The 17,422-nt window shown below is 40.7% G+C and overlaps 2 protein-coding genes across 3 annotated transcripts; both read left to right on the top strand.

Annotated features, from left to right (window-relative positions):
• Positions 1 to 13: 13 nt before the first annotated feature.
• Positions 14 to 3,534, top strand: trmt2b (tRNA methyltransferase 2 homolog B). The gene is made up of 2 exons (XM_058651963.1): positions 14 to 1,002; positions 1,873 to 3,534. Exons 1-2 carry the CDS (start codon positions 157 to 159, stop codon positions 2,491 to 2,493), a joined length of 1,467 nt encoding a protein of 488 aa, XP_058507946.1. The 5' UTR covers positions 14 to 156; the 3' UTR covers positions 2,494 to 3,534.
• Positions 3,535 to 3,919: 385 nt separating this feature from the next.
• On the top strand, positions 3,920 to 16,680 carry scdb (stearoyl-CoA desaturase b). Of its 2 annotated transcripts, XM_058652091.1 has the most exons (6): positions 3,920 to 4,075; positions 5,909 to 6,177; positions 7,752 to 7,882; positions 9,514 to 9,719; positions 11,885 to 12,117; positions 14,929 to 16,680. In XM_058652091.1, the coding sequence occupies exons 2-6, from the start codon at positions 5,925 to 5,927 to the stop codon at positions 15,132 to 15,134; spliced, it is 1,029 nt and encodes a 342-aa protein (XP_058508074.1). In that variant the 5' UTR covers positions 3,920 to 4,075; positions 5,909 to 5,924; the 3' UTR covers positions 15,135 to 16,680. The 2 variants fall into 2 exon arrangements, with proteins under 2 accessions (XP_058508074.1, XP_058508073.1); XM_058652090.1 differs by lacking the exon at positions 3,920 to 4,075 and having other exon boundaries at positions 5,777 to 6,177.
• Positions 16,681 to 17,422: the final 742 nt, after the last annotated feature.

Below are 17,422 nucleotides of genomic sequence, written 5' to 3'. Positions count from 1 at the left end.
GAAATGACGTGTTAAAACAAATATGCCCAGGCTCGTGAATTAGACGTCATCACACTTGAATCGAAAATAACCTTGGTGAGACATTTATTTTAAAGTCTGTTTTGTTGCTTCTGTTTACTTATTTGTCAAAAAAACGGAACTTCTTCTCAAGTCAAAATGGCTCCAGCATGTTTATGCAGCAGGTCAGTTTTTATTAGACGCAATTTTTTTTGTTATTTTGGGAAAACCAGTCAGTTGTTTTCAACTAATAGCACTAGTTCAGCTGAAAGGAAATCACTGTCAAAAAAACGCCGGGGAAAAAGTAATGCTACTGAGCTGTCGTTGGAGGAAAGGCTGGCTGATGTGGTCACTCCTCTGTGGAGGCTGAGCTATGATGAACAACTTGAGCTCAAGCAAAATCACCAGCTACAGATACTGTCTCAGCTCTCTGGGCATCTTTCAGGTGACCTCCAATCACAATCCTCATCACCTGTGAGTAGTAAACTCAGCTTCCCTGTCCTGCCTATCCTGCCTTCCCCAGTTAGGGATGGCTACCGCAACAAGTCTACTTTTTCTGTCAATAGAGGAGTGGATGGAAATGCAAAGACAGTTGGATTCTACGTGGGCACATGGAGGCAACGAAACATCGTTTGTGTCAACGGGGACCACCTGCTCAACATGCCAGAGAAGCACAAACTGGTAGCCAGATGCTACCAGAACTTCTTACGCCTCTCTTCCCTAGAGTCATGCCTGCTGTTTCACACTGGAGGTCACTGGAGAGAGATCACAGTGAGGACCAACACTGAGGGTCACACCATGGCTATAGTGTACTTCCATCCACAGACACTCACCCCAGACGAGGTGGCAGTCCATAAGGCTGACCTGGTGGATTACTTCACAAAGGGTCCTGGATCAGTGTGTCAGCTGGACTCACTGTTCTTCCAGGAGACTAACATGACCCGCTGCACTCATGAGGAATCCCCCTATCATCTCCTACATGGTCAGCCACACATATATGACGAGGTAATGGGCAGAATTTTAGATTAATCAGTAAGGGACTTCACTTATACAGCTCAGGCTGGGGAATAATATACCTAACCTTTAATTGTCAATCTATTTTGGTAATCAGTTTGAGGGTTTTTTCATTATTAAAAAAAGTTGGTTGGATTTTTCAGCTTCTTAAATGTGAATATTGTCTGGTTTCTTTGCTCCATATAACAAAGAAATCATTGAAACCGAATAATTGTGGTTTGTGGACAAAACAAGGCATTTGAGGACCAAAAGATTACTCGATTAATCTCGACAGCAGTCGACAGATCAATTAGTTATGAAAATAATCATTAGTTGCAGAATGCAAAAATAACAAATGTTCATCATGGATATAATGATTATGCATTGCAGAAACACTCATGAGGTATAATACAGCACTTGTTATCACTATAAATGGTTTACATGTATTTATTATTTGAATGCATGTGGATGCCAAAACTATCATGTGGAGTGGTTCGCGATGTCACCGAGACTTGAAAAACACTATATAAATACAGACCTTTAACCATTGACTCAGGATGGTTAACTGCAGTCACGGTTGTTATCCATCTTGATGTAATTTAACTGGCTTAAATTTTACTGTGCGGGGTGATTACTCAATCACAGCTGTTGTAAAATACGACACGTGCAGTAATGACCTGAAAACTGAGATATGACTTTTGCAACATGACGAGTACTAGAAACTCAAAAGACTGTACCTGGAGCAGTAGTAGTAGTTATGAGATTGTATGTATGTATGTGTTACACCCCTCATAGTTTGGGATTTGTCTCTTATCATGATAAATTCTGTAATCCACGTGTCTACATCAAGTTTTACCCATATTGTTGTTCTGTCATTTACAGGTTCTGGGCTTCAAGTTCCGCATTTCTCCTGACGCCTTCTTCCAGGTGAACCAAGCCGCTGCTGAGGTGCTGTATGGCACAGTGAGAGATCTGTGCACCCCAAACACCGGGCAAGGTGGTGGACAACCAAAAGTTGGTGGTACTCTTCTGGACGTGTGTTGTGGGACTGGTGCTATCGGCATTATTGTATCCCCCCGAGTGGACAGAATCATTGGTATAGAGCTCATAGAACAAGCTGTGGAAGACGCACGACACAATGCAGCTTTCAATAATGTACTAAATTGCGAGTTTATCCCTGGGAAGGCAGAGGTGGTGCTGCCTGGCCTCATGTCTCAGTTGAGCCCCATAGATGGAGGCCTCACGGCTGTGGTCAACCCTTCCCGGGCTGGCCTGCACTACCGAGTGGTCCGAGCTTTACGGAACCAACCTGGTATCCACCGGCTGGTCTTTGTTTCCTGTAAGCCAGATGGAGAGGCAATGAGGAACTTTAGGGAGCTTTGCTGCGCACCGGACTTGCAGAAAAAACTCACAGGAGATGCGTTCACTCCAACTCTAGCTGTGCCTGTGGACATGTTTCCACACACTCCTCACTGTGAACTGGTGCTGCTCTTTGAGAGGTAGCAGATGGAGGGCTTTAAAGCTGTTTGTGTAAGTGTATATTTGCTTTAAAATATAATTATTATGGCTTTTTTTTTAATCCATTTAAGGTATGAGGCTTGCTTTATGAAGGCTGCCATCTTCAGCTGCATGAACCACAAAATATAAAAATAAATTAGGAGAGTAGGGAGTGTTGTGAAAGAGTGTTTACATCCCAAAGGCTGCCGTAGTTCCACAAAATGCTTGGGAAAGTGAGAGGTGAGCAGACAAGTCTATATATTTTCTGCATTCTGCAGTCTGTCCAGTAGATGCCACCAATTATCACTAATTCTTACAAACTGGACCCTTAATGCTTTGCCAGCAGCACTTGTTCACTGATTCATTTTCAGTTTGTGGATAAAGCAAGACATTTGAGAACATCATTTCTAGGTTTGGGGAACGCTGATGAACATTTTCTGACAAGTACTTGATCAATTAAGAAAATAATCAACCGTTTGATCAATTACAAATAATGATTATTTGCAGCTCCTATCAGCAATATAAGAAAAGTATGTCACAGCCTTTGTCCGTTTGGCCAATATATCATACCTGGTCATAATGTGTTACATCATCCCCGCTGTACTTCCCCTGTCTGTGACCTGCAGTGGCAGTGTTTGTGCAGTAGGTGGTGCTGTTGCAGCCTGATTCACCCCATCCCTCTAATAAACACTGGCTTCAAACAGCTGTTACCCAACCTCATCACATTCATTCCAGTACATTGAGGGTCATAAAACATTGTGAGTACAGTGTGAGCAGCACATTTCCTCCCCCTGCTGCGGTCACCATCGTTTAAGTGAGGTCATTTATTGCAACAGGGGTTGAAGATCGGATGTTGTATTATCTCCAGAGTGAAGTAATGGTAAGATTGTGGTTAAATCAGCCAGAATGAGCCAGACTGAGCCAGAGGAAATGAACTTTTGTAGCCTCACAGGAACTCAACACAAGGGTGCTGGGGTTCATGTGCATGTGCAATCTCATGTTTTAGACTTCAGAATAAAAAAGATGATGTGATGTGATTATGTGCACGAGTAAATAAAATAAAAACTTTCCTTTTACATATGAAATATCTCTTGGTTGTCATGTTTAATACCGCCCCACTTCTGCTTGGGGGCTCCGTGAGCATATCTGTACGACATACATACAGTATATGGTGTTGCATGCACAATGAGATCATGGTGTCTGCGACCTTTGCATGGTTTTCAGATAAAATGGCGAAGAAGTTCATATGAAAGATTAGGCAACGGCTATGTTTTCTTCATATGATAAGATTCTTAGATAATAAAACAAACTGAGGGCGGTCAACATCAGTTAAGCAAACAGCCAATGGAAATCCAGAGCAGATAACATCAACTTCATCATCATCATCATCAGCTGCTTTTAAGCGTCCTCAGAATGGGTTGTATGAGAGGACTTCAGAAACCCAGCATCAACGCACCACGTCTTAATTTTTCTAATTCTTTAACCTACATTTCACACTTTGCCCGGATCCTCGGCTGCAACTTTGGTATTTTTCCTCTGTAAGAAATCAACTTCTGCAGAGCACTTGGTGAATAAAGATCCAGCTTGGGTAAGAAACAATTAATATATCAATCAAAAAGAATGTAAATAGATACTCTTATGTGTGTAGAACTGTGGGTGCACATATCACAAGATTAACATCCAAGATGGCTTATTGAGCCCCATAGAATTGGTAAGAATAATTAATTATTATTATTATTATTATTATTATTATTATTATTAATAAAAAATGCCAAAATCAACCCAAAATCAACCCATGCATACCTGCATCTTATGTCCTGTGTGGGCATTTTCCTTTTCCCACAACTTTATATAATAGTAAAATCAACACATTTGTTAGAACAATAAAAGTGATTTGATGTATATATATTTAATTTCTGGGTAATAATACAGGCCAAACATTTGCTTATAAACAAAGGAATCGTGTTAGTAAAATATATGAATAATGTACAAAGCAAGACAAATTTAATCGTGTAGGGAGATTTATAGAGCAAGGAAATTCAAGGTGATTTATGGAAAATATATCACAAATATTCATATTTGTGAACACCTTAGAGTTCATGGATTCACAGGAACTCAATGAACTAATGCTACAAACATTTTAAAGTGAAAAAGAAAGAACCATAAAGAATCTTAAATAAGATTATTATAAATTATAACATCCAAAGATGCAAGCTCCCTTTCGTGGCAGAGTGCATCTAAGATGATAGGACTCACCCATTCACCGCTTTCTGAGTGCATCAGGGAGCCATGTGGCCTGTGCAGACCAGAAAGAATGTTGCTCACCTTTGTTTGCTCCCACATGTAGCTGGTGTGTCAGTTATGGCCACTGCAGCCACGTTATAGTGCAAGGTGGCGGCACCTTGCCTAAATTACAAATACTGTCAGGTCACGGAAAACCAAGCATGAAATTGGTACAAAACACTATGAAAGTTAAAAAGTAACAATTGATGTAAGAAGAGGTTAATATAAACAGGAACAGCTTTGTGACAGAGGTCAGGGTGACCAGGGCTGCACTGTCCCACACCCCACATATTGAGAAAATGTCCCACATCGATACTAATGCTTTCCTAAAAGTATTCATCTGATCCGACAGCTCTGTAAAAAGGAGGCGGGCTGTTGCCGCAAGAGCTGCTTGTCTGATGTCAATCAAGATGTTAAACACAGGGCACTGCCTCCCTCTTCGTCGTCCGTCACAAATGAGACATATTTGAAAATGTTAAATAAGCAAATAAAAGAAGATGCAGCTACAACAAAAAAGGGGAAAATACTGTATTTGCAACTGGGTCAAGCCAGCTGAAGTAATTACAAATACTTATGTATTTAGTTATTTATCACCTAAGTGTTGTTACACTTGTAAATGATAGTGTTTTGTTTTGTTTTTTTAAATTGCCTTTGACTGTTAAATAGACAATCTACCAACATTTCTTCTCAGCACCGATAATAGGCGTCCCACATTGTCCCACATAAACATTCTCTTTGTCCCTCATTTACTGTGTTGGAATCTGGTCAATCTCTATGAGGTCCATGTACAAATAACATTAAAAAACATCTGTACAGACTAATATAGTAAATAGAAGCATTTTATATATATCTGAGGCCCAGCTGCAATACCACATCAGTCCGGCAGGGGGCCGCACATGTCATGATGCTTTCTTCTTCTTCAGCCACTACGTGGATGAGGGCGCTGCAGCTGCAGAGCAAAAAAAAAACCCGCCACAAGTAACCGCTGCATGTTCACATCCAGCCGCTGTTCCTCCCTCCTTACTTTCCTCCCTCCTCCTCCCTCCTCCTCCTCCTCCTCTTATCTGCGCTCCCGCTGCTCCTGCTGTGCGCATTTTCACTCAGCAACTTGTCCATTTTCCCCCTCCTGCTGTTACAGAAACCGCGCAGCAAAAATGACCGAGACGGAAACGAGGGGCCACCGCGCCGACAAGCGCCAGAAAGCCGACGCCGCCACCTCCGCCGCGGCGGCAGAGACGACGTCGACGGTGGAGGATGTTTTTGACGACACCTATGTGGAGAAAGAGGGACCTAAACCGCCCAGGACGCCGGTGTGGAGGAATATCATTCTCATGTCCCTCCTGCACGCCGGTGCACTGTATGGACTCGTTGTCCTCCCTTCCGCGTCTGTTCCAACTCTAGCATGGTGTAAGTATTTATTTAAATAAGAGAAATGAATTAAAAAACAAACAAAAAAAAAACAGTCGCAGGCTTTGATGTGGAGCCGTTTTTTTCATTTTGGCTTTAATCCGGATGTTTACTGAAGGCCACAGACTGCTGATGGCGTGTGATCTATGCACATACAGTAAATCTACAGTAGACAAGCGCCTGGAGGGTCGTGTCAGTGAGAATAATGGAGAATGAGTCACATTGGCCTTGTGATTTTCGTTACACACACACCCTGCCTGGAAGCTTCCACTCCAATTTGCTCCCTTCCTCGGAGCTCAAAACTGCAGCTCAACTGTTTTGTTTGTGTTTTAAATGTACGTTTGTACATTTAAAACACATGGGGCTGCAACAAATGATTACTTTAATCGATTCATTTGTTGCTTGCTCCAGAAAATGTTAACTGGCGTTTCCCCAAACGTGATATGATGATGATGTTTGTCCCCAAAAACAAACATGATTCAGTTTTAATGAAATAAACCAGGGAAATATTAACATTTAAGAAGCTGAAAAATCAATCTGAGAATAAATATCAGTAGATTCATGACACACCCAGGACACATTCGTGATGCACAATATTGGACATTTTGCCGATATTCTCAACCTTTTTTTTTTTTAAATTCTTTTTTTTTAAGCTGTGCAAACATAATGGTAATAATAATAAAACATAAACTCCGTCACATTTTAAATCTACTCCAGTGATTATTAAACCAAGGGTTGACCATTGAGATTGGATGGGTTAGGGTTATAGTTTTTCTTGAAATATACATGTATAGAGAAAATCAATGATGTGTTAATTGTGTGACTGTCCAGCTCACCATTATACAGTCCTTGTCATTTATTTATTAAGAACCACAACAGGGGAGAGACCTCATGATTTATAATGATCATATTTTTTCACTTAGGTAACATGAATACTGTATTTTTTTTAACTTAAGTCACAGTTGTTCATCAAGTTTCCAGCTAATGTGCTCAGATGTGGACAAATTTGTTACATTTACGTTTAAGAATCGAGACAATTATCACAAATCTTATGCTTTGTGATTGTTTTGGTCAGGCTAAATGTGACAAAGTAGCCATCTCTCCTCATACCTGATAAATAGACGATATATAAATAGAGGCATGACTCAGATTTGTCCTGTACAGCCTCCACTTTGTATCCACTCTGGCACTGCATAATTTCCCTTTGCAATGCTGAGCTGCATATTATTTCACTGGGGAAGACAAAGAACAATCGCCCTTCCCATAGTCGCCCCATTGTGTGCCGTGTGGTACCACAACAACAGAATGCTCTTTGCCACTTGTCAAATCCTGGGCCGTCTCGTCTGGGCTGCTGCATTTTTTAGAAAACAACAAAACTGTGAGGGGACAGACAGAACCGCGTGCTCCCGCCGACCCGTCCCATCTCCTGACTTGGCTGACTTTGTAATGACTGTAATGGAAAGAACGTGGTGTGTCCCAGTGACTCTGCTCCCAGGGCTGTAAGATTAGCCTCAGTGTGATGGTAACAGGTTTGTGCTAAGACTGTTGTTCTTTCCACCTCCTCTTCCCTCCAGCTGTGGTGTGCTACCTCATGAGTGCCCTCGGAGTGACGGCAGGTGCTCACAGATTATGGAGCCACAGGTCCTATAAGGCTTCCCTCCCCCTGCAAATCTTCCTCGCTCTCGCCAACTCAATGGCCTTTCAGGTAAAAATGCTTGGAAATGTAAACGTTCCGTCCTCGGGCCGTGTATGAAAAGTGAACATTTGCAAAGCAAATGAGCCGTTATCACACGTGGTGTCTAATTGCGTGTGCGGTACGTAATGATTTCCTTTTTAAATAGGAACACAATTTGCAAAGTTGACATCTTGTTCCAATGAAGAAGACCTCAAGATAGCTGTCGAGGTGTTGAGGAAAAGTACACGAGTTCATACTAAGTGAACTCTTGATTTGAAACCTCCAGTATCACAGTTTGACCCGTGTCACCATAAGTCCGTCACACGCAACCAGGCTCACACTGGTGTCCGCTCACATGTGCCATACTTTACCTTCTATTTTCCTCTCAAAATGGGGAAACCATTTACCAACTCAACGACATGTGCTATTGAAGAAGACCTGAAACCTGCAATTGAGACCATTTTACATTCAAACATAGTTGTGGTGGCTAAGTGCTCTTCCTGTCTTAGTTCATTTGCCACAATGTTAAAATCAAATGTATTAATATAGCTCATTTAAAACAACCATAGTTTACCGAATGTCCTTTACAGACAATGAATTGAATACAGTTATACACATTCATTCTCTTGTTCCACATGTCCACCCAACCAAGAAGCTCAGATTCAACCTGACTTAAGAGCTAAAAAAAAAATTAAAGTAAAGATTTAAAATGGCTGACATTTTCTATGAGTTGGCAGTTTGTTTCAGAGCTTGGTCACCTTTACTTTTGCGTCTGGATCTTCAAACATCCAGAAGATGCTGGTTAGCTGACCATGTCACTTGTTGAAAGGTCACACAAAACAAAAGGTGGAGCTAGTCCATTTTAAAATCTAGAAATCCATCCTAAATTGCACAGGAAGCCAGTGGAGGGAGGTCAGAACTACTGTTTGGTGGTTAGTTTGGTGAGTTGTGGATTCGCTGAAGGCAAATGGGAGATAACTGCATTAACCCAACATAAAGGGAGTTGCAGTAGTCCAGTCAAAAAGACACAATGTAGGATTTCAACCCTAACCCTTTTGTTAGTACATCAACTTACAATAGTGTGAATAACTCCCCTGTCAAACCCATTGGCACCATGGAACGTCAGGATTTGAAATACAAAGTTCTCCCTTACGGCGTACGTCACAGTCTGTGATGTTGTTGTGATATCTCGAGAAATAAAACAGTGTAATCATATTTGTATGTAATGCAACAACACTGGCTACATGGTATCATCACCGTTATCGTTAGCTCGTCAACAAATGCCCGCGTTACTGCGTCATTTTTTTACGACAATTGTAACAGACGGTGCTGTTTACTGTAAATCACACTTCACAGTCAATCTAGAGTGTCCAGTTTGCCTAATCCCCAAATCTGCATGTTTTTGGACTGTGGGAGGAAACCGGAGAACCCGGAGAAAACCCACACACCAAATCCTACATGCAGGGATATAAATGATATTTCCTCAATATAAAAGAGAGTATGGTTTTCAAGCAGCCGTGTGTGTGTGTGCGTGTGTGTGTTATGTAATCTGAGTAAAAAGCATGTAGTGTTTTACCACCACACGGTCCCTGTCCTTAATCTGGTGATTTTAACCCTCTATGCCTCATGTAATCCTCTGTGTCTCTGTGTCGTGTGTGCAGAACGACATCTACGAGTGGGCGAGGGACCACAGGGTTCACCACAAGTATTCGGAGACAGACGCGGACCCCCACAATGCCAAGCGGGGATTCTTCTTCTCACACATTGGCTGGCTGATGCTGCGCAAGCACCCCGACGTCATTGAAAAGGGACGTAAACTGGAGCTGTCGGACCTGAGGGCGGATAAAGTGGTCATGTTTCAGAGGCGGTGAGCAAACACCACAGATTTCTCTTGACTTAAGACATTTGTTTTCTGTACTTCCTGCGACTTTACTTTACAATATTGCTTCTTGTTAATCTTGTCCCGTGCGAGTCAGTGGTTTTGCATTAGCAAAGTAGTTTTTTTTTTGGGAAAGCTAAATGCCACCTGGATAAAGGTCAACATGTAGGGCAACTCGATTCGTAATACACTCAGCTGTTCTGTCATTATTGATACACTGCAACGCAGTCTTATAATGATAAGGGTTGAAACATTTAAACAATCATCAACTAAGATAGCTTCTTAAATGTTTCTTTTCTCCATGCAACAAAGAAAACATTAAAACTATGTTTGGGAAACACTGATCAACATTTTATGCACCAAACGATGACCCAATTAATCGAGAAAATAATCAACAGATTACTCGATTATGAAAATAATCCTTCATTGCAGCCCCTAACACTGTCGAGAATAAAATAATACCCCTAAAAAGTTAAAGTGTGTGATTAATTTAGAGTGTTTTCTGCCATTTTGTTCTTCTTCATCCACTGAAAGAGACAACAAGACAACTTTCATGTCATTTATTTGGCAGTGTTTAAGTATAATGTGAATCAGAATAATGTGGCTCCCCTGTGTTCTAAATAGGTTTCTCTGTTTTTCCTTAAAACCCCCGTGAGAAAAACGTAGCTGTGTTAGTCATTGATGTTGAGGATCAATACAAGCGTGGATGGTGTCACTTTTCTATTAAACTATTACTTACTCTGCAATCATTGTTTCAAAAAATGAGTCTATTCCAGCTTTAACTTTTCTGTGATAAAGAGTAATGTGACTCTGGTGAGAAAATCAGACTGAAAATATCAATATTTGGCACGAGTGCAATACAATCATCGTCTCTTGTGTCCGGACAATCAGTATTTTGTCCCACTTTTATCCTGGATTATGGTCAAACATAATTTTTATTCACATATTCATGCTAATACTACCTTCATTGTGCCTTTCTACAACAATCCACGCAAAACATTAAGACAATTGATGTCACATTTCTGGTTTAAAGTTAATAAAAGGTAAGATAAATATTTATTTACGTAAATTAAAACCGGCTTAAAAAGTCCCTGAATGTTAGCGCTGAATATGTAGAATCGTCGCCTGCTGTTTGAATGCATTCACAGGCTTTGGGCCTGGTCCTTTTATTCCTGTCATTAAAAGTGACTTCCCTTTCGGCTCAGGCTGTACAGGATGTCAAAGTGACCAAGATAATGGATGCACTGATAAGGGAAGTTTCCAGGGACAGCGTGTCCACACAGTGTCCACTCACTGGTCATTTGTCAACCTTTCTACTCGTCTCTGGAAGCTTTCCCAGTTTTTTTTGTTTGTTTTTTTTTCATTTGTGCTTCCAGTCAAACAGGGATTAACACGGTTGAAGAGAAACCCAGTCACAAGGTTCCAGGTCAACTGTGTGCAGTGAACTGATGTTCGTAACTGTGACAACATGTTTACATTCGCTCGCATAAACAACAGAGCGGTAAATGTGTGTGTCCTCTTCGGTGATATGTTTACGGACTGTGTAGTGTCTCTGGCATTGGACAGCGACACTACACAGTTGTTGGAATTTAAAAAGAGTATTTACATGAGTTAAAACCGTAGTAGACGCGTCTTTCTTTACCGTTGATGGCGCGGCATAATGGCGAGAGGGAAACGTTGAGATGTAAACGTAGATTTTCTCCCACCATATGATTTATGGCACAAGGGAACTGCAATATTCCGTCTTATTGAAGCCTCCGGTGTCGCGACGTGACCGCTGCCATGTTAGTTTTCTGATACTGGAAGGTCACTGACGTCAGAGACGACCAGGATCCTAATTTTCTACTTTCTTCTAAAATGGAACATAATTAACAAAATTGACATTTTCTATTGGAGAAGAGATAAAACCAGCGATTAAGACCATTTACTCCTCAGGAAAATGCATATGTTATAAATCAAGTGGAAAGTAAACCAATTTTCCCTTTGTTTTGGCCACCAGTGGAGTGGCCCCCTAGTGGCTATTCAATATATTGTTATTTCCTGGTTGGCTTCAGGGGGAACCAGAAAGGCTCATGATAATTGCTGCATCTTTACAACAGGAACTACTATGGACATGAATTAAGCGATAACTTAACATCTCTCTTTGGTTGCAGGCACTACAAGCTCTCCGTGGTGGTCCTTTGCTTCCTGGTGCCCACCCTGATCCCCTGGTACTTCTGGGGTGAGTCCCTGGCAGTGGCTTACTTTGTCCCCGGACTCCTGAGATACACTTTGGTGCTCAACGCCACTTGGCTGGTCAACAGCGCTGCACATATGTGGGGCAACAGACCGTATGACAAGACCATTAACCCGAGGGAAAACCCACTTGTTGCTTTCAGCGCCATGGGTAAGGGAACATCTTTTTTATTTTCACAGCCTATGTTTGTGTATGTTTTAAATGAAGCAGCTTTACCCATGACTCGGTGGTTGGACAGTGTGCAAACTCAGTGGTTGTTTATTTATTTTCTAGGCCTTTTTTTCTTTCTGGCCAGTATTTACGCAGTATTCTAAGAATAGTCATTTTTGTACAGCTGGCAACCACAGGGACCTGATTCTGAAAACAGCATCAAACTCACAAGTTAACTAAACAGACTGAACAGTATTAAATTGTGATTTTTCACAAAAAATGTCCACATTTTTAAAGTGTTTTTGGTTGGATATTAACTTACGATTACACAAGAATACATGGTGGAAAGGAAAAAAAACAAACAGTCTTGCCTTTATATTATTTAAATGTTTAGTGCAATTTGCTTCTAAAACACTTTTATCTCTTGAACTCATCTTCATGTCCTGATTAAAACCACGTTATTCAGTCGCAGCTGCAATAATAGTGCGGAAATTGAGACGTAAAGGCTGTTGCTGTGTCTTTTGAAAGCATTTTTCAATTAAATTAAATCCCCATCTGAAAGTATCTGATGACAACTGCAGTGTCCGGCAACACAGAAACAGCCGCGTGGAGTTATTTCTGCTTGGAAACAGACCCAAATCATAATTGCTTCATTTTTGTTGTCCGATCCAAACCATTTAAAAGCAGATTCTCCCCTTACCTTCACCTTCAGTGTTACCATGACAACCATGCCACAGGACAATGGTGGCAGGGATTGATTGAGTCGGTCTGGATTTGGTAGCCTGTGAATGACGACGTGTTGGCCGTGAAGGTTTTTACCCGTCCAGAAATAAGCCTTCACTTCACTTTCTCCGCTCTCCTCACACGTCACGTTCAGACGTGAAAGTCAGTGGAGCGAGTCACGACACCTGCACATTTGAGTGTGTTCAAATACACCGTATCCTCCACAACGCTGCTGCATCACACCCACCTTTATATTTAAAAACGCCGGCTGCCAGTTGTGTTTAGAATTTATTTAAAAGCAGTGTTCATCGACAAAAGGTCTTCAATCATACAAATACTGTACAGTCGGACTTTGAAATCCACACCTTTTTGAAAAACAAAAACTGTCGAACACTCTTTTATTTTACGGGCGTCAGCGTCGAAAAACCTGTCCGATTAAAACTGGACTTTCTCCGTATCTAAAGTATGTCAGTGCCTGTTTATCTCGTGTGTTGACTGCATCCGATTGTGCGTGTTTATGGCTTTTTAACTTTATGGCCTGTGCTTTTATCTGGCTTTATCTGGCTGCCTTGTATTTAATATTTGCTTGTTTCCTCTATTTATTCGTGTAAAGAACATATTTTATTTTTTGTGAAAGGTGCTTTACAAAATAAAATTATTATTATAATTAATAGTAAAGCATATGGTCTATCATAGGTCTTATCATTGAGGGCTGTAAATTTTATGGCCTATAATCCTATAAGCTTTTGAATGCACTGCGACGTGTCTCGTCCTCAATAAGGTCTTTCTGGTTAAAGGTAGCGTCAGAGATCCTGGAGGAACAGTTAGAGCCACATTTTAAATTCAAAAGTCCAAGCCTCTTTCTCCAGACTTCCCTCCGAAGCCACGCCTCCAGAGCAAAGGAACGCGTAGCGAACACGGATTCACGAGCGCTGCGCAGCGTCGGTAACGTCCGGTACTTTTTCAGTGAAGCAGTGAACTGTTTTGGATGCTTGTTCAAATGATAACGTGATGCTGAAAAACAACAACAAATACTCTAAAATGATCACAAAGACATTTAGTGAACCTACCTGTCGCCCGAGTTCAAACACAGCACCGGTTTCCTGTTCACTCTGTTCTTGGAGCGTCTTTCGTTTGCAACCGACACCTGTTGTTGTTGTTGTTGTTGTTGTTGTTGCTGCTACTACAACTGTCTCGTTGTGTTTAGCAAGCTAGCATAAGCTCTGGCGCTGTCTTCTGAGCATGTGTGATTAGTGCATGTGTACGCGCATGAGGGGAGGGCGGGCTGAGGGCGGGGCTGAGGGCGGTTTGATTGATGCATGGCGATCCAGTTCTTTCGGACCGTTCATTATGGTTTGATGGTGTTTTTCCAGCTCCGCAGGTGATTGAATAATTTTTTTTTATTTCTGTGACAATTCATTCATTGATTGGTTAGAATTGGGGTGTGAAGAGGATTTTAAGCAATACAGTAAAGGTTATACTAAGTTTTAAGTATTATATAGAGCTGAAACAATTAATCTTTTGATAATAGATTATTCGGTTTGAAGCTTTTTTTTTATGATTAAAACAAGATTTCCGATTGTTTAAGCTTCTTAAATGTTAATATTTTCTTCATTTCTTTGCTCTGGATAACAAAGAAATCATTAAAAGTTAATCATTTTGGTTTGTGGACAAAACAAGACATTTCCAGGTTTGACGAACACTGATCAACATTTTTTAAGGTTGATGATTTTTGAAGGTCGACGGATGAATCGATTATGAAATAATCGTTAGTTGCAGCTCTAGTATTATGAGAATATTGATTGTGTTGCTCTGTTTTAACAGTGCTCAACAAATTAATATGACCGCCTGCCAATAAAACAAGTGATCTGTGAAAAACTTCTTGTTTAAATAAAGTTTTTAGCATTCAAAATATCATTTTGGTTAAAGAGCTTCTTCATACACCCGTATTAACCGTTACAGAAACATTAAAAAAATGATTTGCTGTGGTCTAATAAATGTGTTAGGCTCTCTATATCTTAACTCAGGTTGTGTGAATTTGTTACCATCCAGTCCAACACTTTCTTCTTTTTCTTTTTTCTAATGTAGGTGAAGGCTTCCACAACTACCATCACACTTTCCCCTTCGACTACGCCACGGGAGAGTTCGGCTGGAAGCTGAATGTCACCACCGCCTTCATAGACTTGATGTGTTCCCTCGGTTTGGCCAGGGAGCGCAAGAGCGTGTCAAAGGAGATGATCGCCGCTCGCATCAAGCGCACGGGCACGGGCGAGGGCATCAATAAAAGTGGCTAAGGCGCGCGACCCACCGCGGGCAAAATTCTACTGTTGTGATATCGATGTTGTCGAAAACCCGAGACGGAGCGTAGCAACAAGTATAGCAGCATTTCAGCGTTTGGGTGGTGATTACCAATGCCTCTGATTATAAGTTAAAACCTCCTCCCGAGATTAAAACTGGCTTTTAAAGAGCTACGGACCTTCTCATCACTTGTGTGGGTCTCTTTATATTTTTGTCCATTCTCCATAGCCAGTGACACATGCAAGCACAGCATTTTTTCAAAAAACAACAACAACAACAATAAACAGGCACAAAAAGAAAAAAATGGAATGAAAAAGTCCGATTTTCCGTCTTTTTCTTTGGCAGCGGTAGGACACACAGTTGAGTGGTTTTTGAGTGAGTGGTGTGTAAACGCAGAAATTACAACATAATTTACTGTATGTTATTTATTAATGTGCTATTTATTAACAGTCATTGGCACTTTTTTGAGAGCTTCTTACTGAAACCTAACAAACGTGTTGTTCATGCCAGTCAAAGACTGAGCGGCCTCTCACTCAAACATCCGTCTGTTGTGTGCTGTGTTGTTTCATTCCACAGGGAGTGGAGTTTAATCTCGGTATTTGTCAGTTTTAAGCTGAGGTTTTCTAAAAAATTTTAGCGAGCCCGTAGTCTTACTGAACAGAAAGCTGCTGAATTCAAACGCCCCATTTATCACACTTAAATAATCCCCGATAAATTCGGGGGGATGCGTTCACACCCGCCGTCTGCAAGTGGTTCTTAATGAGGATTAATGAGAATTTCTCTGGCGTGTGTGTGTGTGCCGTATGTATACTGCCGATTTGAGTCAGACTTTGCCATTAATCCTCTCCATTTAGACGCCACTGACGCCAGACTTTTTCACTTTTAACGTGAGAAGAGAGAATTATTTTCATTACACCCAAGTAATAAGGATTCCCCTCTCCCTCCGATAAGGCCAACTAGGCACATGTTAAGAGGTGCTTTGATCCTTTTTAAGCTCTGTGATATTGCTGAAGCATTATGCCAGGACTCTTGCCCAAATGCCTTATGAGGGGGTTGCACTTTTTGTTTGAAAAAAAAAAAAAAAAATTTAAAAGAGGAGGTTATTGATGAATAAATTGTCCATCGACCTGTTTCTAGGCAAACCGCGAAAATCTATAGTCCCGCGTTTACGAAGAAGAAGAAGAGGGACCTTTCAACGAAAACAGTGCTTTATAACTACGATTTTGTGTAAACCAAACGAAACACAAGATGCAGTCTTGCTGTTAGATCCTTAATGATACTGTTGTGATATTTGTCACCGCTCCCTCTTTTACAGAGGAGTCACTTTTGTTACAGTATTAGACTTCTTGAAATTGAAACGCCTTAAAACGGCACATTTTTCAAAGAATGTTTTTTTGGTTTGTTTTTTTCTTCTTCCCCACAGTATGTACCATGAGGAAAAAAAAACAAAATTTTATACTTGTGACAAAGTATGTTTTGCTGGTTGGAATTCTGTAATACTCCTTATTCATATACTGAATTAAAAAAATATATATGATCATACCTTTTCTGTTACGTTCTTTTTCGTCCTGGGCAAGATTACAAAAACACCACTGATTATTACATTACATTACATTACATTACATGATTATCCTTATTAAATAGAAATAAATACAGCATCTATACACTCACTGGCCACTTTATTAGGTGCAAAGGACACGTTAGGAAGAGGCACAACTTCTGAAGGCACATTAAACTTAGAGGAGCCAATAAAATACTAAACAATAAATCCACAATACTTGAAATTGAAACATCTGAGTGCATAATGGGACAACGTGATACTAAAAAAAAATAAGGGCTTATTACGTAGGAAATGCATCAGTGCGTAATCAGCATTTCAAAATGTGTCACTCAAACATGAAGATAAAGGTGGTGGATAACGTACGCGTGTACAGAGTAAAAGCAAAAATTGGTTATCACACAAGCTCTGTATTTGCATATCTGTCGATCACGGGTTCATAAGATGAGACAGTAAGATTTTTTTTGTCCGAATGAACTTTGCTCTAGTTTTTGATAAGCGAGAGAGAGTTCCTGACACTTCTGCATATCTTGGTTGTAACCAAGTGTCTTCTGGGTTTCTTTTAGAGTTATTGTTGCACTAAACTGTTGCTTCTCTGTCATTTTGAAACACTCTTGACATTTCCCTCGGAGATCTGGCACCATCGAGGCGTTTTCATCCAGGAAATTTTTGCAACATTGTCTTCTGTAAACCCTAGACATGGTTATGTATGTGTTGTAATCAGAT

Source organism: Solea solea, chromosome 15 (assembly GCF_958295425.1).
Source record: "Solea solea chromosome 15, fSolSol10.1, whole genome shotgun sequence".
Taxonomy (NCBI): domain Eukaryota; kingdom Metazoa; phylum Chordata; class Actinopteri; order Pleuronectiformes; family Soleidae; genus Solea; species Solea solea.
The sequence above is the reverse complement of the archived record's forward strand: the minus strand, read 5'-3'. Positions and strand labels throughout refer to the sequence as shown.